Source organism: Alexandromys fortis, unplaced genomic scaffold (genome assembly GCF_014885135.2).
Source record: "Alexandromys fortis isolate MF-2015 unplaced genomic scaffold, M_Fortis_MF-2015_v1.1 scaffold_45, whole genome shotgun sequence".
Lineage (NCBI taxonomy): Eukaryota > Metazoa > Chordata > Mammalia > Rodentia > Cricetidae > Alexandromys > Alexandromys fortis.
Window position 1 is genome coordinate 6801476 of NW_026067926.1, and position 24359 is coordinate 6825834.

At 48.6% G+C, this 24359-nt stretch overlaps 1 protein-coding gene across 1 annotated transcript in view; it reads right to left on the reverse strand.

Annotated features, from left to right (window-relative positions):
* Positions 1–24359, reverse strand: part of Vps35l (VPS35 endosomal protein sorting factor like) — a 105749-nt gene that overhangs the window by 65601 nt on the left and 15789 nt on the right. The window contains exons 8-14 of the mRNA XM_050143380.1: positions 21006–21090; positions 16041–16100; positions 9205–9301; positions 8371–8418; positions 6866–6959; positions 3916–3993; positions 3380–3502 (exon numbers count right to left, since the gene is read on the reverse strand). Coding sequence (XP_049999337.1) covers positions 3380–3502; positions 3916–3993; positions 6866–6959; positions 8371–8418; positions 9205–9301; positions 16041–16100; positions 21006–21090 — 585 coding nt within the window. The remainder of the gene's footprint in view (positions 1–3379; positions 3503–3915; positions 3994–6865; positions 6960–8370; positions 8419–9204; positions 9302–16040; positions 16101–21005; positions 21091–24359) is intronic.

A 24359-nucleotide genomic window follows, 5' to 3' on the forward strand; every position in this document is an offset into this window, starting at 1 on the left:
CATGGGCCTTGACAAAGAAGTAGCTGTGTGACAGTCTCACGTTGTCTGTGACTCAGCTCCCTACTCCACAAGGTCACATGGCCTTCCACACACCTCTAGACATGACTGATGGCCGGGGAGGGAAAGGCTTCAGAGAGTAAATAGGAAAGTGACTCACCTACAGGAAAAGATCTCTCTCTCTCTCTCTCTCTCTCTCTCTCTCTCTCTCTCTCTCTCTCTCTCTCTCACACACACACACACACACACACACACACACACACAGCATGAAAGCACCCAAGATAGAACATTGACAATTGACAGATGGCAAGATTTTGGGTGGCCATCTTTCTTTCACCTTGTCTAAATTTTCTCTAAGTTTCGGGATGTTTACTCACACTTACCCACCCCTCCTCCTGTCTTTGCACAGCAACCAAAGGTTCTGTTCTCCCCTCCCTCACCCAAGCTGGTATGTTTCTGCCATCTGCATTCCTCAGGACACTCCTCTCTTCAGACTGTTGGCCTTTCCAAAGTCCCGCAGGCTCCCTCTTCTCAGGATGGTGGAACCTGGCCTAACCCTGGCCATGCCGGGCACTCCAGCTGGCCAGATTTTTTCCTCTTCTCAAGTATTCCCGGACCCTTACCGTGCACATCGCCTACCTATTCACACAGGTTCCCTCCCAGCTGTCCCCGTCTTCAAGCCAGCTCAGGTTTCCATTGGCTCACACGAGCTCTGCCAGGACCACCCTCATCATGGTCCCCAGAGCCACATCCCTTAGAGAAAGGTTAACCCGGTCCTACTGTCCGCCTCCAGGGAGAGCCCGAGCTGCGCTGTCCTTTCCGCCTTCACCATCGACAAGCTGCTGGGCAACTCAGCCGTGGACCATACGACTCTGAGAATCACCACAGGCCTCCTCCAACCCCCACTTCATCAAACAGCAACACATCGTTTCTCCAGGCACTTGTGCACAACAGCTACCCTTGCCTAAGCTTGGGGTACCTGAAATGAAGCGGCAATCTTTCACTTACTACAGTCTCAGCTGTAGAAAGGAAGAAAAATCCCACCTACAAACCATAATAGGGGAAAACCTCCTGGATAATCACCCTTTCTAGATTTTAATTTCTATTATTATTATTATTATTATTATTATTATTATTATTGAGACAGGGTCCTCCTATGTAGCCCAGACTAGGCTCAACTATGATCCTCCTGCCTCACTTCCCAAACGCTAGGATTACAGGCCTGCCAACACATCTGGCTGTGGATTTCGATTACAATTTGCAACTTTATACATCAGATGCAGCTAACATCTGTCCCTTCCCTCGCAGCTGCCTGAGCTGTGCAGACCAACTGCTGTGGCCCAACTTTTCAACATTCTGTTTGGAAGACTGGCTAGAGACAACACGCTCTCTGGTCTCCCCTCGCCTTGTTCCAGCTCTCCAAGAGCTCTTAGCACCACACTGTCACCGTCCCTTCAACTCCACCTTCCTTACTGACAGCATTTCATCTACTATTTGGAAATTATTAACTTTTTTTTTTTAAAAAAAAAAGATACTGCAAGTCCCTCATCTAAGTGCCCCAAGAACACAGTTTATCATTATTCAGGTGACCTAATTTTCCAGTCACTTCTCCTACTGCAGGATGCTTTCCTAGAGCGGTCCTCCCCACAGAAGGTTCTATTCCCAGCCTGACTCCTCTGAGACTTCTGATGGTTCAAATAAACGCAAGGGCATCTTGGGACACCCTCCCTGCATTTCTTCATCTGATTTTGCCTTTCATTAAAATAAGAAAAAAAAAGCGTTCTCATTTCCAGCACACTAACCCTTCTTGTAGGAGTGTTTGAATCATTCAGAGGAAGGCTGAGGGGTTCTGTTTTCACAATCAAGTTTGTGGCACATTTTCCCCCAGGAGGGGACCGCATGTGGTTGCTAAAGACCACACAGCACCTAGCAGCTCTTCAAATTACCTTCGATTTAGACATGAAATCGGCTTACAAAATGATTAAAACAATCCCCACTTAAAATATAGCAAGTCTTTGCCCCCCCCCATACTTTAGATTCCAAAAAGTAAAACCACACACAAGGCAAAGGGAATTCAGTTAAGATGGTCTCAAAGCGATCCAGGTATGAAGGTGTACGCTGTAATCCCAGCAATCAAGAGACTGAGGCAGGAGGATAATGAGTTTGAGGTTAGCCTGGGCTACAAAGCAAGACCCCCACTGAACATAGGGCTGTATGTGGGATACCCACTCCACAGTAAAAGCACCGTCCTGGTTTAGTCTGGCCACACGCTAGAGAACAGGGATTGTCACAGATAAAGACACAGTATTCTCAGTGACAAGGAGCGAGTCATCAGGCTCCAACTGTCCCATGACAAGGTCACAGAGTCGAGGACAGACCCAATCACCCCAGCACCAAAGCCCTTATTCCAACACTAGGCTACTCCATGGCTGACCACCCACACAGCAGTGAGTAGAGCTACTGCTTCTGCTCAGCTATGTACTGGGAACGGCCTTACGCCAGGACAGACAGGCACTCACGGGGTCAAGTCTTTCAAAGGACCCTGCACCCTTCCAGTGAATGCACACACAGGAATTCAGTCGGAGCCCTGGTAGCTACTTCCAGTTTTGCACCATTACAACTACATGAACATATGTGTTCATGTTAAATGCTTGTCGTTTATCTCTCCAAGATCAATCCATGAGAGCAGCATTGCTCAGTCAGAAGTCTGCTCTTTTTGTTGCCTGCTGCTGGAAAACAGGCCCCTGACTGAACAGCTTTCCCCACACGGCAGTTTACAGCAAGCTGCCTTTTTCTCTCGACCACCAAGAGGCAGGCCAGGAAAGCTTCATCTACCAAAGTCATGTCAGCACGTTCTAAGAACCGCCGGGAAGAAAAAAAAAATCTTATTTCTGTTACCAGCTTAATTCCTGAGAGTATATCACTCAGAAGAGAAAAGTGGGGGGGGGGGGAGAGGAAAAGGAGAAAGCATTACGCAAGCAATAAGGAAAGGTCTACTTGCCCTTGCATGAAATAGGACAGTGCCACCTGCTACACAGGCCTCGCGGAACTGTGACAGACACAAATGGGGCAGAGGAAGTAAATGAAGAGGTGAGAAACTCCCCCACCCTGGAGGAGGATCTCAAAGGTTTCCCTCGGGTCGCCACTTTCCAGCCATAAGAACGTAGCCTCTCCGAGTGGCTCCTCTCCTTCCACTGCAGGAAAGGATACAATCTAGAAAGGCAATGGGCATAGAACCAACCACCCGTACAGCTGAGTTCTCCAGAAAGGCAACTGGCACAGACATTACTGAAGCTGCCAGAAAAGGACCCTGGAAATATTACGGAACACACCAACACACTGAGCAGGGTCTCACACCATGGAGTACCCCCACTGGCCTTACCTCAGGGGCATGGTAGGAGACACACTGAAAGATCCAACCCATGGCGGGCGAATACAGAGGGAGATAGGACAACAGCTCGACACCCTGGGCCACCAGCTGGTTCTGGACTGTGTCTCCGTGAATCTACAGGAGACCAAAAGGACATCAGAAAGGAGGGGAGTCACTCACACACACCAGGCTGGCTTGGAGGTGCATGGATGGATACGATGGAAACAGCCTGCTTCCTCTGTGTATTTAAAAACAAAATACACAGCGAGTTTCCCATGCCACCCAGCAGAGCAGCTCTGGAGGAGTGTTGTACAGGCAGAAGTAACCCATGCCAGGCAGTAAGGCTGAGTGGCTAGTGCCATTTCCTGTTCATAAATGTGTGTCAGCTCTCCCTCCATCCACTACAGGGCATGGTCCCCTGCAGACACCCATGCCACTCTGCACATCTGGCCAGCTGCAAGGATCCTCAGCTTGATGAGCCCACTCGGTCTTGTGAATCTGCTCCCACCATAGTCAGTTCAATGAGCTGCTATGCGGTGCTCTCCTACCTGTTTAAATGTAAGCAGGAAGTCAAAGAAGTTCTTGTTGAGGCTTTCCTTGAGGTGCGGGGCCACTTCCATCCCCATCTGCAACCAAACAAAGCGAAACCATCTTAGCAGCAAAGAGCCAGGCGCAAATAAGATGACGTGCCTGCCTTATCGTACTTTTTTTCTTTTCAGCCCAGGCTCTCTTTATGCCCTGACTGGCTTTGCACCCAGTCCTCCTGCCTCGATCTCTAAAGTGCTGGAATTACAAATGTGTGCCACACACCTAGCTATAGCGCCACTTTGAAAACAGAAAACAAAGGAGCTAGGATATGGCTCAGCAGTAGAGCTGAACATGTAAAGGGTCCTAGTATTCAATTCCCAGCACCACAGCACGCACACATGCGCGCGTGCACACACACACACACACACAAATACACACGCATGCATACACATACACATTTAGAGGAAAAGCCTACATCATTCTGCTTATCTATTTTCCCGCTCAATAAACATGCATTAATTTTATAAGAAAAACCACAGACGCTATTTTTAACGAAAAAATGACATTTGGGATCAACTTTGAGTTCCCTCCAGGGCAATGAATGTATTTCTGAAGAAACCACCAGAGAACAAATCAATACAGCACGAAGGAGGCCGTGCTCTCAAGACGACGAAAACAATCTTCTCTTTTAACACACAAGATGATCAACACTCATGGATATGTTTAGTAGATGAAGCAAGACTAAGATACGGGCAAGGAGTGGCAGGGTGGTGGTCCCATGCTCAGTACATACAAGGCCCTGGGTTTGACTTCAGCATCCTCCTTAACCCCCAAAGCTTAGGGAGCCAAAGACACTCAGTTACCACGTCATTGCTGACAACAGTGCAGACACATTCTTTGTTAGGCAAACATGAAAAAAGACACACTTTTAAATGTGTCTTACACAATTTTAATATGACAAGCACGAAGCTAACAAACGCCATGGCCTGTCAGTAGACAAAAGCACCTGCCGCCAAAACTAACATTCCGAGTACAATCCTGGAGCCCAAGTAGCAGAGAGAAGACTGACCTCATGGCATGCTCTCCCACACTAAGGGAATATAACAGCAATTATTTTTTTAAAGCCATCGTCCAGGGCAGGCATGGTGGCTTACATCTTTAATCCCAGCCCTCCGGAGGCAGGGGCAGGTGGAGTTCCAGGCCAGTCAAGGCTACATAGTGAGATCCTACCTCAAAATAAATAAATAAATAAGTAGCCATCAGCCATCATTAGCAGCTCCAGAAAACAGTACTTTAAAAACAGCGTGAGTTTTAAAGTTTGAAGCAAGGTACTTAAGACAGAGGAGAAAGAGTGCTTTTTGAATACAATCTAGCAAAACAAAACAAAAACAAACAAAAAACCCTCCCCTATGGGCACTCAGAGAGCTGGGGTCAAAGATAAGTGAAGATATGCACCTCAGCTAAAAATAAGCATTTGGATGTCTTAACCAGGTACACCAAGCTCAGTTCCAAACCACTGGCCAACCAAAGACAAGACTTCCTACAGGAAGCTGCTGCCTGGGCTCCTCCAGCCGGAACAGAATTCTCTCAGTTACCAGGCCAGTGGTTCCCAAAAGGTTGCTGTTCTGATGGTATCAACCACCACCCTTTGGGTGTGAGACTCACCAGAGGGTTAAATTCCCAGAACAGCTGAAAGGCCACAGGGTATTTCCAAGGATGGCCACCTAGCTAACAACCAGCTCCACGGTTCTGAGTCTGTTGTCTGCCCTTCCACGTGATACCTTAGATGTCCATCAGAGGACAGAGAGGGCTGCCCAGAGGGCAGGCAGTGGAGAGCAGCTGTAGGGGCCACAGCTGGAGGGCTGGAGGAGGGGCTACTCTGCCTCTCCCCTGGTAAACACTTCAGGCTCACCCACCCACTCACTGCTTTTGTTCTTCTTCTTATTTTTTTCCCTCTCTCTTCTCATCAAGCCAAGGCAGCAGTTTAGGAGTCAGTCTGGCTCTTGGAGCTGCTGTCTGGCCCCAGTCCAGCCCTGGGGTAGCACAGGGAGCTGCAGGCGGCTCCTCCACCCCCCACCTACTCATTCCCTCTGCTTCTGCATCAGCCCACTAGGTTATGTTTAGGGATGATCCTTCCTAACCGTACTCCCACGGAGATGAGTTCCCAGGAGTGGGCACATGCCCAAGGCACAATAAGTTAAGTACACTCCCATGCCACAGCCACAGTGGTGGGATGGAGGTGAGTGGCCCAAGGTAGTGTCCAGTGAATCAGCTTTGAGACTAGCGGGATCTACTGGGAAGAGGCACTTTACAAGTAACCTAAAAATAGTCCCTAAATGTGATATGTGGGAGCTGGACGCTGCTGTGGTCTATCATATATAAAGAGCAAATACAAAAGGAAGCCAACCCGGACGAAGCAAATGCCCAACTTTGTAGATCTAGACCTAGCCAAGTGCTAGTCTGTATTTTCAGAATCAGTTTCTATCAGTTCCTTCTCTAACACCTGAGAAGACAATTTAAGAGGAGAGGATTATCCTTGCCCAGTTGTCTCCGATCACCACAGCAACCCAAACCTATGTCAGGGACAGTGCTCCCTCCCAGGCCTTCGCCAGCTCACACCTAGCCCAACTCTTTAACTAGGGACAGACACACACACACACCAAATAAACCCAGAGAATTCAACACAAGGAAAAGTCGGTCTCAAGTGACTGAAAAAGAGCCTAGGGCCTCCTTCCCAGCTGGAACTGAGAAAATTAATCCAGAAAACCAGTTCACTTGGGTGAAGATGACCTTAAACGTCCCCTAATTAGAACTGCAGTAAGCTGGTCTACTTCCAAATTAACTTTTACAAGCCACCCCGCAGCTCTCCTCTCTGTGAGGACCCCGTCCTCCAACCCGCAGCTAACAGAGCAGAGGGAGCTGGAGAAGAAACTGCTAAGGAGGCAGAGTCAGCTCTGCGAGCCGGCATACCCGACACAGGTAGGCCCGGGCGTACACGGACACGAGCGGGTCCCCAATCCCTCTGATCATGCTCGTCAGTCGGGGCAGGCACTCTGAAATCCCCCTGTGGGAGAAAGAAGGGCAGAGTTACACCTCGTGGGAGGATCTGCTGTTCTTCACCTCCACTCTCCTCTGTGTAGGGGAGACAAACATACTGTAAGAAGCAAGGTCAAAGCTTCAGTTCCGTGTGACCAGTTTTCCTCTGTGGGGACAACTTACTGATGTTCCCCCCACACACACACCCCTGTCTGAGGTCAGAGTTATTTGAATTCATTTATTTTGGTGTGTTGGAGACTAGCCTCAAAGCCTCAATTCTCCTGCCCTAGTGGCGGGACGGCAGGTGTGAGCTGCCTACCCAAGCCCCACTTTATGAATTTTAAGTTTTATCTCTCACATGACTTTCCATCAGTTGCCAGCCTTCTGATCTTTTATATCAGTGGTTCTCAATCTGTGGGTTATAACCCCTTTGGGGGTCAAATGACCCTTTCACAGAGGTCACATATCAGATATACTGCATATCAGATAATTACCTTATGATTCATAACCGCAGCAAAATTAGAATTACGCAGTAGCAACAAAAATATTTTTATGGTTGGGGGGTCACCACAACATGAGGAACTTATTAAAGGGTCGCAGCATGAAGAGATTGAGAAGCACTGTTCTATATAGGTCTATACGGATCACTGTTTGGTCCTGGTTCAGTGGCCTGTGTCCCACCTCTTCCTACCACCTCAGGCTGGCAGCAAACGGCCACCTCAAACCCCATCAATGTGACCTAAAATTCATTCCTGTGACACAGGTCTTCCCTCTTAGACACGATCCTCGCCCAAGTGGGCAGGCAAAAATAACTATTTCTTCAGCACCCATGAACCATGCCAGTCACCCATAGCTCCAAATTAAACAGTTCTCTGTGGGAAGTCCCTGGCTGCCCTTAGGAGCTTGTGGCACAGGTGCCAGGCATGACTTTAAATGCCACTGGCTTCCTCAAGGTATGCAAATAGCTCAGAATCCCATTTGCACGCTGCCTCAGCCCCAGAGGCAAAGGCTCCGGCTTCCACCGTGATCTTTACCATCATCGCCAACAGTGGCAGCCTACAGAGCAAGGTGCAGGCACCCAGTGCTGTGGGTAGTCAGGGCCCACGCTTCTCAGTAGGTCCGTGCTCAGCAAAGGGGATTGAGGCTCAGGGTCTAAATAACTTACTGGAGACCCATGGCCAGATCCCAGGGAACTGACCTCCTGCAGGCTACACACTGCCCCACCCCCGCGCCTGACTTTCCCTCTCTGTTCATCATATAGGGACTAAAATGCCATCTCCACTTGATTAAGTTTCCATATGATAAGTGGGAAAACACATGGGTAATCAGCACAGGATCACACGCCACAAAGTCAATGGCAATTGCTACTGTCACACCGTTATCGTGGGCTTGTGTCTTTCAACAGAAATCCTACAGCCCCAGATGAAGAAGGCTCTTACGTTTTGGAGAGGAATTTGTTACACTTCAGGATGGATGCTTCCACGTAACTACAGAAACGTTCCGTTAAGGAAGACATGGTCCAGGATGGCCTGTTCCCTGCCAGACAAAGGCTACTCCAGAAGGAAACAAAGACCAGTAAGTTAGGCAGGAGAAGGACATCATGGCCCATGGCCATGGAGAGAACTGATAGGCAGCTGCCGAGTTCTCTACAGGGTCCTCCAAGCTCCGCGCTTGTTTAAGTTTGGGGAAATGTTGCCTGTTGGCTCCTGGCTCTGGTGAGATTTAAAGTGAGTTTTAAGCCTTCCAATCAAAGCCCCATGGGGAACATAGACCTTAGATAACTAAGATACAGTGTGTGTAGGTCAATGTCCCCATGCTTCAGTACTGGGGTACTGGTAAAGAAGAGCAGGACCTGGACCCTCGAGACGGCTCATCGGGCTGCCACCAAGCCGAAGGACCTGCACCACCAGGGTGACTCACAACCACCTGTAAACTCAGCTCCAAGGGAACCAATGCCTCTGGCCTCCGAGGGTATAGAAACACAACTGTCACACAGTTAAAAACAAAATAAATCTTTTTTTAAAAAAATGAGACTTCTTAACATGGGAATGTTGCTCAAAAGAACAAAAGCCTGACTCATGCATCGTATTCAAAGTAACAAACAAGAAAACTATCAAGATTGAGAGGGATCCCAAGCAAGGCCCTCTCCAGTGTAGTGACTGACCACGACAGGACCAGGTGTCACCGGGAACTTCTGGGCGGCCTGTCCCCCAGCTGCTGCTGATAGCACCACTCTTCCCGCCCGCCATTAAAACAGGACAAGAAAAGGATACAATCTCGGAATGAGTTCCCGGATGGAAGCAATCTTGAAAAACCAATTCAGGCATGTTTCCTTGGCCGTGTCGTTCACGTTCTCTGGGGAAAAGTGATCTGCAATGCAAAACCATCTGTGTTGGTCCCCAAACCCTGGGTTGTTTTGGTTGTTTTGTTGGAGACAGGGTCTCACAATGTCACCGGGCTGGCTTGGAGCTCACAGAAATCTGCCTGCCTCCAAGCCCTGGGGTGAAAGGTGTAGGCACCACAGCTGGCCTGTTCCTGGATCTTTTGAGCTGCCACAGGCCAGGGGCAGAGGGTGAGGAGCTGGAGTCCCTCCTTGTCTTCACTAGGAACCAGTGACGGAAATGACAGCACTGTACACACATGCTCTGCAAGGGCCAGCCGTTGAGACGTTAGCTAGCCCGCTGATCCACACAGTACAGCTCCATCCACTTCCGGAGTGGGAGGCACAGAGAAGCTCAGTGACTTGCTCAGGACACACAGCAAGCCTATGAGAGCATGAATATAAGGCAGGGCAGCGTGGCTCCTTATTCTTAGCCACCACACACTGATGAACCAGAGGTCCTTGATGTGCACAGCGGTCACTGTGGCAACAGCTGAAGGATCATGGATCCACCTGGCACCTGGTCTCATATTGGGAAATGTGAACAATGCTTTTTTACCCTAAATGTTAGAAGTCAGACCTGAAGGTAAGTCAAGGCCAGGCCAGGCTGCCAATACAGGGTGGACACTCTGGTGTCCGGGGTCACACTGCCAGCTTATTCCAGTATCTATTTTTTTTCTCTTTAATAATAGAGCTCTCCCTGACTTCCGGGCTGGCCACTCAGCCATTCTTGCAGGTATGATCACGTGACTGAGTGTGGGCCCCAGATCACAACAAAAGCACAATTCCCGTGAAAGATCTTAAGAGGAGGGACTTGTCCTCCCCTGTTCCCTGATGGGGTGACAATGCTGGAATCGGTCCCTGGCCCTGTCACCAGCTGCCTGCCAGCCATTACCTTCCTTAACCTTGTCTGGCTACACAGTCAATCCTAATCGTGATAAACAGTCTTTGCCATCAATAACACAAGTTTACTCAGAGTTCTGGACATGGCACACATTTCCTAAGGAGTCGGGGCAAAGGCAGGATGATCACATAGCAAGATCCTAACACAAAAACAAAAAGTTGAAATCTTACAGCTCATACAAAAAACACATAGACACACACACACACATATAGACACATACATACACAGAGACATGCATACATACATACTACAAATATACACATACACACAAAATACACACAAACATACATGTATACACATGTACACATACATAGACACAAACATACAAACATACACATACAGAGACAGATACATACAAACATACACATGCAAGCATATATATGCATACATACACATATACATACATACAAGTATACACATACATGAGACACACACAAACATACAAATACACACATACATAAAGAGACACACATGCACACAAGCACACATATACACACATATATAAAAACATACATGTACACACAGAGCAATCTCATACAATGATAGACAACTTCCAGGTCAAAAGAGAATTAAGAAATGGACCATGTTACACAAGACTTTAACATAGCATAGAAAACTAAACAGTACTAAATAATAGATTCCTATACTTCATTTGCTCACCAGAAAGGCCGTGGAGCCAACAACAAACAATGTTAAGCTGTCAACAGGGCAGAGGGCAGACCCTACCCTCCGGAAGCACACCAGTGGTGGAGACACATACACAGGAAACAGTAGCCAGGTAAAGCAATAGGATACCAGGTAATCAGAACCCAGAAAGATGGGGGGAACGGCAGTGGAGTGGACAAGGCATATGGAGGCTGGGGGAGGAAAGAGAGCAAGGACAGTTTCTGCACAGGTGGTATCTGAGCTACACCCCCCTATACTACCCTCCTGCCATGACAGAGCGAAGCTGCCATGCTTAGAGAGGAGAGCAACGCATTCTAGAAAGAAGAAACAGCGAACACAAAACCCTGACACCAGTCAGAGCCCAGGAAGCCTCCTCAGCAGGCCAGGCGGGCACAGAGTGAGCTCACAGGTTTTCCCTAAGTGCAGTGGCAATGCCCCGGGGCAGAGAGGCACGGGTGACGGACTTCAGAGATCACACTGGAGCTGCGACGTGGAGAAGGAATCCAGGATTTGGAAATCAATCCAGAAGAGCCTTCCATATAACAGAGAGCAAAGTTGCCACCTCCAACTTTTCTTAAGTATTTCATTTTCTGACTGAACTTTTGCAGATGTTTCAGGAGAAGGACAGAGACCAATTAGTCTACTTCTCCTTCACCGCCACATTGACCCAGGCCTCTGCTGATCCTGGCGTGGCCAAAGTCAGTCCTGGAGACAATCGAAAGATGGGGCTGCTGAGAGGTGAGGCAAGAACCACAAACAGCCAAGTGCAGGGATGTCTCCCGTGTAGGACACAGCATGCCTTAGCCACTCAGAGTGAATGGCTTCCTTAAACACCTGCTGGATTAAGAAGGGAGAGAGGTCCAGTGAGAGGGCTCAGTGGGAAAGGGTGCTTGCTGCCAAGCAAGATGCCCTGAGTTCAATCCCTGGGACTTGCAAGGAGGAAGGAGAAAACTGCCTCCTGAAGCTGCACATATGCTTGTAGAGTATGGGGCTGGAGTTAGCCTCCTCAGCAGACAGACAGGGGGAGGGGCCTAACTGGGTAACAAGGATAGTGACCTTCTAGGGTTTCTTCCTCACCTTCCTGTCAAAAGCCTTGAGGGCTTCTCCTGCCGGCAGGATCCCTACTGGTGGACTAGTTCAGTGTGTTCAGGGGATGTGTTTACACAGTTGTACAGCCTTCTTCAAACTGACCAGCCCTAAATCAGCACAGGAAGACCCTTCAAAAGCTTTAAATGCCAAGGCCTAAAGGAGGGCCTGGGCTTCGGCCTCCTGAGGCCCACTCTGCTTAGCAGAGGGTCTTTTTCTCTGTGTGCCTGCTCTACGTGTGTGTTTCCTCACCCCCAAAAGCCTTTCTTCAGCCACTCACTCTGTCTACTCTGGTTGTCTTCCGTATTTCTCAGCTGCTACCCGCCATGCTCAAGATTTCTCCTGCCTTTAAACCTGTAACTGGCAGTTAACACTCCCCTCCACATAATAAACAACTGGAAAACTGTTTTAAAGAAAAGTGTGGCTGTGGAAGGGGGACCACACATAGTAACACATACTTTTCCTCTTCATTTTTCCCTTTTCTTTCCTTATCTCTCTCTCTTTTCCTTTTCCTCTTCTTCTTTTCTAAAATAGAGACAGTTTCACCATATAGTCCAAGCTAGCCCAGACCCACGGTCCTCCTGAGTACTGGGGTTACTACGCCTGGCTTGCTGTGCTAGCCCAGACCCACAATCCTTCTGAGTACTGGGATTACCATGCCTGGCTTACTGTGTACTTGGCATAACTCTACAAGACGCTGGAATTTTCCAGACTCACATGAGCTGCACCATAGTTAGAACTCCTGAGGGCGAAGAGCTCAAGAATTAGATCGCGCAGCCGAGGGACTTGATTCAAATGGAAAGAATGAGTGCAAATGTCACCAGCTTTCTCCTCCTACAGAAGTCTCCAGGCAGAATTCTATGGAGCAAACTTCAAAGCTTCCTTCCCAATTTCAGATAAGAGTCATTCCCCAGGAGCCAACAGTGGCGGACAAAGTCTGTCCTCCCTCTTTCATGGTCTCAGAACCAAAGGAAAACATCCTAGCGGAGATTTTAAAGGAAAGGAAAAAATAATGACCAAATAATTTGCAAGAAAACAAAAGCCTGGGTCAGCCTGAGCAACACTGCAGAACCTGCTTCAGAACAAAAGCAAAACACACCCTGATCTGTACTGCTTTCAAGTAAACTATTTGAGCTAAATCTGCTAGCTGATATACTCAGGTAAGGAGAGCACCCTTGGATGTTATACCGGGAACGTTTGAGTAGGGCCCATTCGTGATTTTCCTTACTTGACTCTAACGTGTTGTTCGGGAAAATGACTACAGTGGATGCAAAGCCGACGTCCCTGGGGTCAGGCAGGCCACATGATCTTGTTTATTTTGAGACAAGTCTTAATATGTTAGCCCAGGCTAACCTAGATTCTGCCTCAGCCTTGAGTGCTAGGACTACAGGCGCCATCACTAGCCAGACGTCTTCCAAAGTTTTTAAGAGACGGCGTATGAACCTATGTAAGAAGCAGAAAGGTGGTGGCCATACCTGAGATCCCAGCACTTTACTTTGGAGGTGAAGCAGAAGCATCAGAAGGTCAAGGTCATCCTCTGTTAGAGGGCATTTAAGGCAAGCCTGGGCTACATGAGACCCTGTCTCTAAAAAACAACTACTACCACCACCACCAAGCAAGCAGAATTAAATGTATTGTGTGTGTGTGTGTGTGTGTGTGTGTGTGTGTGTGTGCGCGCGCACATGCAAGCACACATACATATGCATCCAGGAAGGCCAAAAGAGGGTGTCAGTATCAGAGGCCCAGGAACTACAGTTACACCAGGTTGTGAGTCACCCCATGTGAGGTGCTGGGAAACAAATTGGAGTCCTCTGAGAGCACTCTTGACGGTTGACCCATCTCTACAAATCCCCCTAAAAAAGGATTTTAAGAAGCTGCTAGTTGGGCTGGAGAGACGGCTTGACTGTCAAGAGTACCCATTGCTCCTGCAAAGAGCCCAGATTGTTTCCCAGCACCCACATGATGTAGCTCACAACCACCCAGGACTCCAGCGCCGGGGATCTCATGCCCTCCTTTGGGCCTCCAAGGGTTTCAAGCACATAAGCAGAGCACAGAAACACATGCATATTGTTGCCAAAGAAAAAAGCATCTGAGTTTAATTCTGGCAGTCGGCTGAGGTTTGATGTTGATGCCTAACACAGGGAAGTGTCCATGAGTGACATATGTCAGTATACATTCAATAAATAAATTTGGATTTCCCAGATCCCTGGCCAGCAGAGACAGTCTTCCCGTGAGGCTGGTCTCTGCGTTCCTTCCCAGGCTCCTAAACTTACCTGGAGGAGCCACGAAAAGCCTGACTACAGTGAGGGGTCAGGGAGGGGGCATGAGTGCAGCACCAGCCACAGAAATACCATGTGAGCCACAGCGGGTAAAAGAGGCAGAGCTGACTGCACAGATGTGCTGGGGCCCCATTTATCTGGAGAAACGTCTTAACCCAGGACCAGACTAAAAACTACCAGGGGCTTGTACAGCCTTTATATGAATTAAGTTTTATAATCCAGTGTCTTTTGCCGTTTCTTTCTTTCTGACCCTCTCTGCAGTGCTAAGGATGACGTCTTGTGTATGTTAGATAAGCACTCTACCACTGAGCTATATCTTAAGCTCTTGGGGCTTAGAGACAGGATTACTTATGTAGCCCAGGCTAACTTTGAACTCACAGTCCTTCTGCCTCAGTGTCCTGAATGCTGGTACATGCTGAATTCCAGGCACGTACCTCCACACTAGGCTATCTACTGTCATTTCTTCTTACACTCAGAACTCATTTCAGTTTGCTAGTCACATCTCAGGTACTCAAGAGCAGCAAGGGGCTGGGGACCACTGGACCAGACAATGCAGGCAGACCTCTGCCTCGGCTGCAATAGGCTTGTCCTTCTACGATGAGACCAGGTAGCTCCTAAGGTCTCATGTAGACTTAAAGCTGTATACAGCTGTGCTTCTTTCTGAGAAATGTTCACATTAAAGAGTTTTAAGAAGACAGTGGAAGAAGGTGACGGACTGGAGAGATGGCTCAGCAGTTAAGAGGACTTGGCTGCTTTTCCAGAGGACCTGGGTTCAATTCCCAGCACCCACATGGCAGCTCACAACTGTCTGTAACTCCAGTTCCAGGTGATCTGACACCTTCACACCAATGCACATAAAAAAAGTTAAATAAATAATTTTTTAAAAAAGAAAGACGGTAGGTAAGTTGACAGGTGGATGGATGGGTAGTAGATGGAGGTGGAGGTAAATGGATGGGCAGGGGACAGGGATTGAATACAGGATAGGTGGGAAGGTAGATGAACGCTGCTTGGATGGATGGACAAAAAAGAGGGTCAGGGAGGGAAAAGAGAAGGGGGGTGAAAAAAGGGAGTGGGGAAGAGAAGCAGGAAGGGTGTAGGTCAAATTATGGGTTACTGTCACTCCTGCTGTGTCCTGACCCCCGGCAAGAACCACTGTCAGGAGCAGGGGGAGCTGAGACGACAGTACAGGCTGCTGCTCCAGCTGGTGTGAACGGCAGGTTTCCTGCAGTGACGCTTGGGCCCTAAGGAGGGAAAAGGCAGGGAAGCTGCAGCTGAAGATGCTGCATCTGAACCATCCTCGCAGTCGCTCACGTGACAACAGAAGTCCACCATCCACCTGTCTCAGGAGAACCTCCTGGGACTCTACAATTGATTGGCTATAAGTTTAACGTCAACGTCATTTATATACAGACTGAGGAGTCAGGCAGCTGCTGCTATTGATTTATTTGACATTCTTTCGTGCATACACAGTTTTTATTTAAGCAATTTACTTCTTGGAAAGAAAGGCACGCAGGAGACGGGGGTGGGGGGGGCATGGTGTTGAGCAACAGAAGACGAAGCCGGTGGGCGCAGGTCTAATCCCACCCCTTGCCACTCTGCATTTCTAATGACTCGCCTGTTTGCAAACCTTCTGATGGCTTTGGAGGGCTGAGACAACGAAACCTCAAACACAGTTCTTTCAACACACTAAAATTAAAAACCTTATCCGTTTTCAATAAATCCTGACTTGATTAAAACCGTCTAATTGTGATCCGGGGCAGCTTGGTGCCCAGAACCCAGGAAGCGTAGCATTACCTGGCAAGGCGCTTCGGTTGTCCACACACATTGAGTAGATGCGCTCGTAGACCAGCTTTCCTAGGAGAAAAAGACATATGGTGTTGACATCACACACCACAGGAGCAAACACTAAATAAGTGTTGCTAATTAGGGACCTGAAAATGGAGCCTGGCAGCAGGCATTAGCTCATGAGGGTATACTGCCACCTAGTGGCCGCACATATCTTTAGCCCTTGTGCTTTGGAATGTTTGTTTTGTTTTGCTTGTTTGTTTTTTTAATTAAAAGAGAAAAAAAATCTGGAAAGCAGCCCAGGGTGTCCTCATACACTCAACAGAAAGTTCTCTATACTGGACTCTAGCTCCACCCATGCATGCTTTAGGCATCAGATGCAAATAAGCGGCCTGTGGCCAGATAGCAGTCAGCCGTCAAGGAGATCAGGGAATGGAGATTGGACCCACACCTTGAGGGCCATAAAACTCTGTAGTATTTTTTAAACTTAATTATTCTAGGCAAATTCAGTGAATTCATGTGAAAGACTGGCTTCTTCACTCAAGACTGTCTGAAATGTGCCCTTGGCACCGCAGCTACCACGCTGCTGGAGACAATGCGTACCTCACTTCTGAGATGCCATAGCCCACCTTGCCCCTCCTGAGCAGTGCATCAGCCCAGTGCCTGGAAGCATCCAAACCTGAGGTTCTTTGCGGCAGAAGCAAGTACATACAGTACTTGGCCAGTGTGTAGTGGTACTCAGGATGGACATTTTAAGTTTATATCAACTTACTTGACTTACTGTAGCACACCAGTAGCCAGAGTCTTCCCTAGCCCTGAGTTCAAATCCCCATCATAAACTGGGCATAGTGCAACATACTTGGAGTCTTAGTATTTGGGAGGAGGCAGGAGGATCAGAAGTTCAAGGTCACTGGCTATGGAGTGAGTCTGAGGTCAGCCTGGACTACTCGAGAGCTTCTCTTAGAGATGAAATGAAGAAATAAATACTCTAGTTGTCAAAGCTAGGAGGGTAGGCTAGACGCCAGAGCTGATGCAGCTTTATTTATCCTGTACATGTTGTTGAGGAAAACGCTACTGACATTCGTGAAGCACAAGTCACAGCGCTCCCAAAGTCACCTCCAGTTTAAAAGTCTTTTCTTTTTTCGTGACCCCCTTATTCAGGGCAGTGTCTGTACATGGAACAAGATGGGAGAGCTACCGCATCCCATCTGTTCAGAGAACATGTGGCCCAGTGATGCTGTTTAGAAATGACAGTGTCAGGGTGCAGAGGAGGCTGCAGCCAGGCTCTGAGGTCCCATCCAGGAGCTTCTCAAAGCAGACTAACTGCATGCCTGAAGCCCCTGGGAATGCACAGGCCTGGGCCCATCTCAGAGTTTCAGGGGACACAGATTTAGGGAATGTGACTAGAATGTGGACTTTGAACCACATCACTGGGAAATCCTTATACATGCACTTACATATGAGAGACACTAACGGACAGAATATCTCGAAATGGTGACCAGCGACCCATGTCCCCTAAACTGGTACTTCTCAGACCCAGCATAGAGGGAAAGCTCCTGGGGTTCCTGAAGATCCCCATCCAATATGATGTCTCTATCCATCCCCAGAGGCTCCCACAGAAATGGGAGTAACTGTGAGAGCCTGGGGATGTCGGTGTACAGCCAAGGTGAGAAACCCGGCTTGGAACTCGCAACCCCCAACATACCTGCCCCCAACACACACACTGCAAGCTCTAGAAGGCTCAGAGAATGGGCTCCAATGCCAGTGCCCCCCACCCCCCACCCCCACTCTGTTCCTTTCTGTGCTTCATAACCCAGGGCCACATAGGTGGAGAGAGATACTCCCTCCCTGACACAGGGATGCCATCAGGTCACACTGGACAAAAGCACCATTTGTCCCTGCACACACTGAGGAACAGACCAGTACAAACTCCTTTACTTCCTACACGAAAGCTTGCTCCTCTCAGAACCAGCCTTCAGAAAATACAACCGCTTTTAATAGTCTAACCTCACACCGGTGTTTCTCTTTTGTTCAGGTACTGGAACTGCTTCAAGAAATAATAATCTTAGGTTGAGTTCATTTTGTATGCATATGCATGTGTGTGAGTGCACATGTGTGTGTGCAAGTGTGGCACATGAATGCATTGTATATCCATGCACAAATATCCAGAGGAGAATTTTGGGGTTCCCCTCTACCACTCTCTGCCTTTATTCTTTGGAGTCAGGGACTCTCAGCAAACCTGAAGCTAGGCTGGAAGCCATCAAGCTCCAGTGATCTTTCTGCCTCTGCCTCCCACAGCAATGGGTTTGCAGGTACACACACAGCTAGCTACATCCATCATTAATGTGGACTCCCAGGATCTGAACCCAGGCCCTCATGTTTACAAACAAAGTTCTCCCTCACTAAGCTGCCTCCTCCAAGCCTTTGCTCTTTTCCTGACTCACTTTCCGACACGTTGAAGACACCAAGACTGAAAACCACAGTGTTGACAATGAACACCTCCCGAGCATGAACTCCAGGCCTACCCATAATTATTTACCACCACCCCACCAGTAGCTCTTAGGAGAGGACAGCTGTTCTGAGCTCCTTCCACACCCGTTCAGCTGGTTCTCTCCAGAAAGTCTGAGGGTGTCTCCTATGCATCATCCACAGGTAGAAATGGAATGAAAGTACGTGACTCTGAAGGAGTGGCCAGTAGCCGACCTACGCCTGTGGTCTCTACCAAGATGCCAACCAAAGCACGCTTCTACCTTGCCATGCATCTCCAGATGCTTGGGCCGAGTGCCCTGTGGCCCCGCACTGCAAGATGCTCCTCCAGCCCTTGGTCAATCATGCTGACGGCCAAGAGGCAGGTTTGTTAGGACAGCACATGACAAGACTGACCGCAGGACTCAGGATCCGTATCCAGGCAAGGCCGGGCTCTACTTTTTTAAAAAACTGGAGGCTTCTAAGCACCAAACATGACCAGGGCCGATTCCTCTTTCTTTGGGCAGCAGTACACATTTGAGGGTGACTGACCCAGGCCTCAGCAGTTAGCCCCTTTCATTGCCAGATATCATGGCGTGACCCAGCCAAGCCAGTGAGGTAGAATTCAAAGACCTTTACTGGGCTGCTGGGACAAAACAGTTCTCTCCTGACTTGGCATCCACCAGCAGTAAAGCTGGTGGGCGCAGAGAACACCGTGGTAATCTTGAGGATGAAGTCACCCCAACAGAAAGGACCTGAAAAACACAAAATCTCCACAACACTGAGTCCCTAGATCCAGCAGAAGCCGCTCCTGATCCTCAGAAGGCTGGAAGATAAAGATTTCGGACCTGTTTTAGAGAGGACTCGGGTCACTGATTTTCTGGACAGACTTGCTATCTGGCTGGTGCTGTTTTCTTACACATCGGATCTTTAAGGATTACAGGCAAGACCTGCTGTGCTGTAAGCCCACGGAGCCCTCTTTGGTAAGCGGGTGAATGCCTCCATCTGACCTCCAGCTCTCAGAAGGAAGCATCTGCGAGTTCCTTCGGGGCGTCTCCACACTGCATGGCTAGCCTGGAGCGCTGTGGTCTGGTTCAGGGAAACTGTTTCAGCTCAACCATCCACTGCTGCGCGCCAAGCCCACGGGCTCCTGGGCCTTCCTTCAGATTAGTTTCTCCATCCAGAACTTTGCACTGAGCTGTGGGAGATGTCTGCCTACAGCATGAGGAATGTGGCCAGGGCAATCCCGACAATCCACAGAGGAAGACCTCAGAGGCACTGCAACTGCCATCCAGGCAAGACGGGCTTGTGGCAACTGAAGACAGGAAAATGGGCAAGCTGGGGAGAGCTTCAGAGATGCATGCAGAAGAACACGGCGAGGGTCCAGCTGAGGAAAGCAGCTGTATGGCAGCGCCAGTTCCTGAGACAGACACACTCCAGGGCAGGGGGTGGGGGGACTGTGAAGACAGGCTGAGCTCCTGCTGGGGTTCAGATCTTCAATGTCTCTCCAAGGCCCATGCGTGAAACGCCAAGGCCCATGCGTGAAACGTGTGGGCTCCAGCAGTGTTCTTGGGAGGTGAAGCCCCTTAAGAGGTAGAGCCTTGTGGCAAGTATTTAAGCCGCCTAGAGCAGGTGCCCTTGAAGACAGTGAGAGGCTCCAGCCCTTCTGCTTCCTGGCCATGAATGAGTGGATATAGATGTCACACATTCCTCAAGATGCGCTGCCTTGCTGCAGGCCCAGATCATAAGTGGACACTCTGAAACTGTGAAGGCCAAGTATCCCCCTCTTCCTCAGCAGCTGACTGCCCTAAGCACCTGGCTATGGTAACAGACTCCTGACGAACACACAGTTCCTATCCACGCAAGTTTCAGGGGCCCTCAAGGGGGCAACGGACCTGAGCATAGCCAGGACATGTTCTGCTGACCTGCCTACGTCATCAATCACTTTAGTGGCCTATGTGAAGATGCGAAAAGAGAACATTCTGGTTTTAGTACAGAGCACCCAGTGCAATGGGCAGGGAGGAATGACTTCTAATGTACAGGACACAAATAACCTGGCAATTAACTAAATATTTCAGATTGCTAACACAGAGCATTGTGAGTGTTCACAAAAGGAAGTGACCGAGGTCTGAGGCAATGGACATACATGCCAATGACCCTGATTATCACACAGGGTAACCCTGTGCTGAAGTACCACACTGTGTCCTTTAAATACGGATAACTACCATGTGTCAATCAAAATAAAAATGGAACCTGCTACTTTGTTAATAAATATATATATATATATATTAATATATGTGTGTGTGTATCATGCTATCTATATTTAAAAAAAAAAACCCTTTAGACCTGACTTTAAAAACCAGAGAACAATATCACTGAGTAGTCCGGTCTCCCTCGTGACTTACCAGCCTACTACAGCCCCAGCAGAACACAACATAAGCACCGCTTACAGTCACTTTCCAACAAAACAAACCTATTTCCGAGATACATGATAGCTCTGGTACTTACCGAACGTATCAAGGATGTCGGTGATAAGGACAAATTTGCTTGGATAGAACTGAATAACGCTCGTGTCTGACAGCAGCTTTGAACACTAGAGAGAGAACAGGAGAGGCCATTCACTCTGGTGTGCCTGGCTTGGGGGAAAACCTCTAGGTATGGAAAACTAATGACCTCTATAAACAAGCAAACACACCGATGCCTGCCAAACCCTGTGGGAGTTGGGATATCATTACGAAAAACCATCATGCTTCTCTTCCTTCCTTTATTTATTTATTTATTAGATTTTATGCATATTTGAGTGTTTGGCCTGCATGTGTATATATATGTACCATGCGTGTACCTGGGTGCCATCAGAGGTCAGAAGAGGGGTGTCAGATTCCCTGGAACTGGCTTTACAGATGGTTGTGAATCACCGTGCAGATACTGGAAATCAAAGCCCCGTCCTCTGGAAGAGCAGCCAATGCCCTTAAATGCTGAGCCATCTCTCTAGCGGCACCTGTACTTTTTTGTGTGTGTTTGTGTGTGGTATGCCTGTGTACATGCAGACACACATCCATGTGTGCGTATGGAAGTCTAAGGAAGATGTCAAGTGTCCTTCTCTATTCCTCTCCACAATATTTCCTTGAGACAAGGTCTCCCACTGAGCCAGAGCTATTGGTTTCAGTTGGGCTGGCTTGCTGTCCATTGATCTCCTAGACTCTGCCTGTCTCTACCCCTCAGTGCTAGCATTACAGGCAAGTCCTGCCATGCCCAGCTTTTTTCATGGTGCTGGGGACTCAAGTCCTCTCATCTGCATGGCAAGTGCTCTTGCCCTGTGAGCCATCCCCCAGACGTACCACTAGTTTTGACAAAAGCAACCAGAGTGCTTACAAAGTCTCTGATAGAAAGTTCTGGAAAGCTTGACTCTGAGCAAGTCACAGGTTCAAGACTGAGGAAGACTTTTCTGGGAGGATCCTCCTTATCTGTTAAACTAGGACCAGGCTTCATCTCTCCATCCCGCCGTACCCTCACACGACCAATCCTATACTAACTTTCCAGCCTGGCTTCCCTGGGCTTATGTTGCCATGGGAGTGATCCACATGGTCTCTTGAAATAGTCTCACAAACAAGTCCCCATGGCTACTTAACATTATGTCAATGATTCTTACACACACATACTCCACTTAAACTTTTCATAAAGGGACCAAGGCGAACCTCCAGAGACTGTGTTTCTCTGGAACTCTGACTGTTGATGCTGGCTGCATCTTAGCCCAGCAGTGCCCTATAATCCCATTCTCCTGCAGGTCACAGGATCACTGACATGTTCAGGATGCTCGAGAAGACTGGAGCCACAGGACCGAGAAAAGACATCCTTTATAGCTAGAAAAGGCTTTCTCTTTATTTCATTTTATGTGTGCATCTGTGTGCGAGTATGCCACAATGAACAGATGCCCACAGAGGCCAGAAGAGCGTGATGAGTCCCCTGGAAGTAAAGACAGATACAGGTGTGAACTGCCTGACATGAGTGCTGGGAACCAAACGTAGGTCCTCTAGAAAAGCAGCCAGTGGAGACAAGAGACAGAGACAGAGACCCACATTGGAGCACCAGACAGAAATCTCAAGGTCCAAATCAGGAGCAGAAGGAGAGAGAGCACGAGCAAGGAACTCAGGACCACGAGGGGTGCACCCACACACTGAGACAATGGGGATGTTCTATCGGGAACTCACCAAGGCCAGCTGGCCTGGGTCTGAAAAAGCCTGGGTTAAAACTGGTCTCGCTGAACATAGCGGACAATGAGGACTGCTGAGAACTCAAGAACAATGGCAATGGGTTTTTGATCCTACTGCACGTATTGGCTTTGTGGGAGCCTAGGCAGTTTGGATGCTCACCTTACTAGACCTGGATGGAGGTGGGTGGTCCTTGGACTTCCCACAGGGCAGGGAACCCTGACTGCTCTTTGGGCTGACGAGGGAGGGGGACTTGATTGGGGGAGGGGGAGGGAAAGGGGAGGCGGCGGAAGAGACAGAAATCTTAAAGAAAGAAAGAAAGAAAGAAAGGAAGGAAGGAAGGAAGGAAGGAAGGAAGGAAGGAAGGAAGGAAGGAAGGAAGAAAAGCAGCCAGTGCTCTTAGCCAGTGAGCTATCTCTCCGGCTCCCTTTTTATTTTTATTGGGTGTGTATGCGCACATACCATGTATGTGCAATTGCCTATGGAAGCCAGTTAGGATATCCTATCTCCTGGAGCTGGTCTTCCTCCTTAAAAGAATTAGATTTAATGCCCTCAAGTTGATATAAACGCAAAGCCAATGTAGGGAAGCCATGAGCTTTCCTGTGTCTTATCAGCCCTCTGGTGGGTTCTCAGTCAGAAAAAAAAAAAAAAAAACACACCTAAAAACAAATAACGCAGGGCCTCGAGAGATGGCAGTGGTAGTGGACTTGCTGCCCAAGCCTAAAAACCTGAGCACAAACCTCTCAGACCCACAGAGAAGACCAGGCATGGTCACCCATGTCTATAGCCCCAGCTTTGTGAAGTGGGGACAGACAGATTCTGCCAGCTCACTGACACCAGTTTAGCTAAAACTGTGAGCTTCAGGTTCAGTAAGAGACCCCTAAAACTATGAACAAGATAGGAAGCTGGAAGTGGTGGCCCAAGCCTTTTACCCCAGCACTGGCAGAGACAGGTGAATCTCTGAGTTCAAGGCCAGCCTGGTCTACAAAGTGAGTTCCCAGACAGCCAAGGCTAGATAAGAAACCCTGTCTTGAAAATATCAGAATAGTAAGACAGACAATGACAGAGTAAGACATCTGGAGTCTGCTGAGGCTTCTGTGTATGTATGTCCATGCCTGCACAAATGTTCACACTTTTCACATACTCATAAATAGTAAATAATTATGAAATAAAAAGGTCCATGAACATGCATTTCTGGCGAGCAGGGCATGCATGTGGTGGTTGGGACATACCCAGCAAGCTGAGTCCCCTGGGCATGTGTTTCCACTCTTGCTCTGTCCTCCAGCATCTAAACTGTAAAACTGGCCAAGTTTCTCCTCTACATAGCACGTCTACACATAAGCAACGTGTCAGATCTGTGGAAACCCTCTCACGGCCCAGATGTTCCAGGGCAGGGAGATGTGAGCTGTTGAAACAAGGATCCTGACACCAGTGTGGCATCTGGACGCACACGGGATTCCAGCTCCTGCTGTCTTTGTGATCTTCACAGCCATTTAAGTTCCCAACTTAAACAAGCGCTCCTGGAGATGATAGAGCTCAAAAGGGTGGGGGGACCCAAACACAAACAACTCCAAATCCCAGAGACTGTTTACAGTCCATACCCCATGGTTCCTAGGAACTATGACATCCCCACCTCCTCCATCACTGCCTTGCT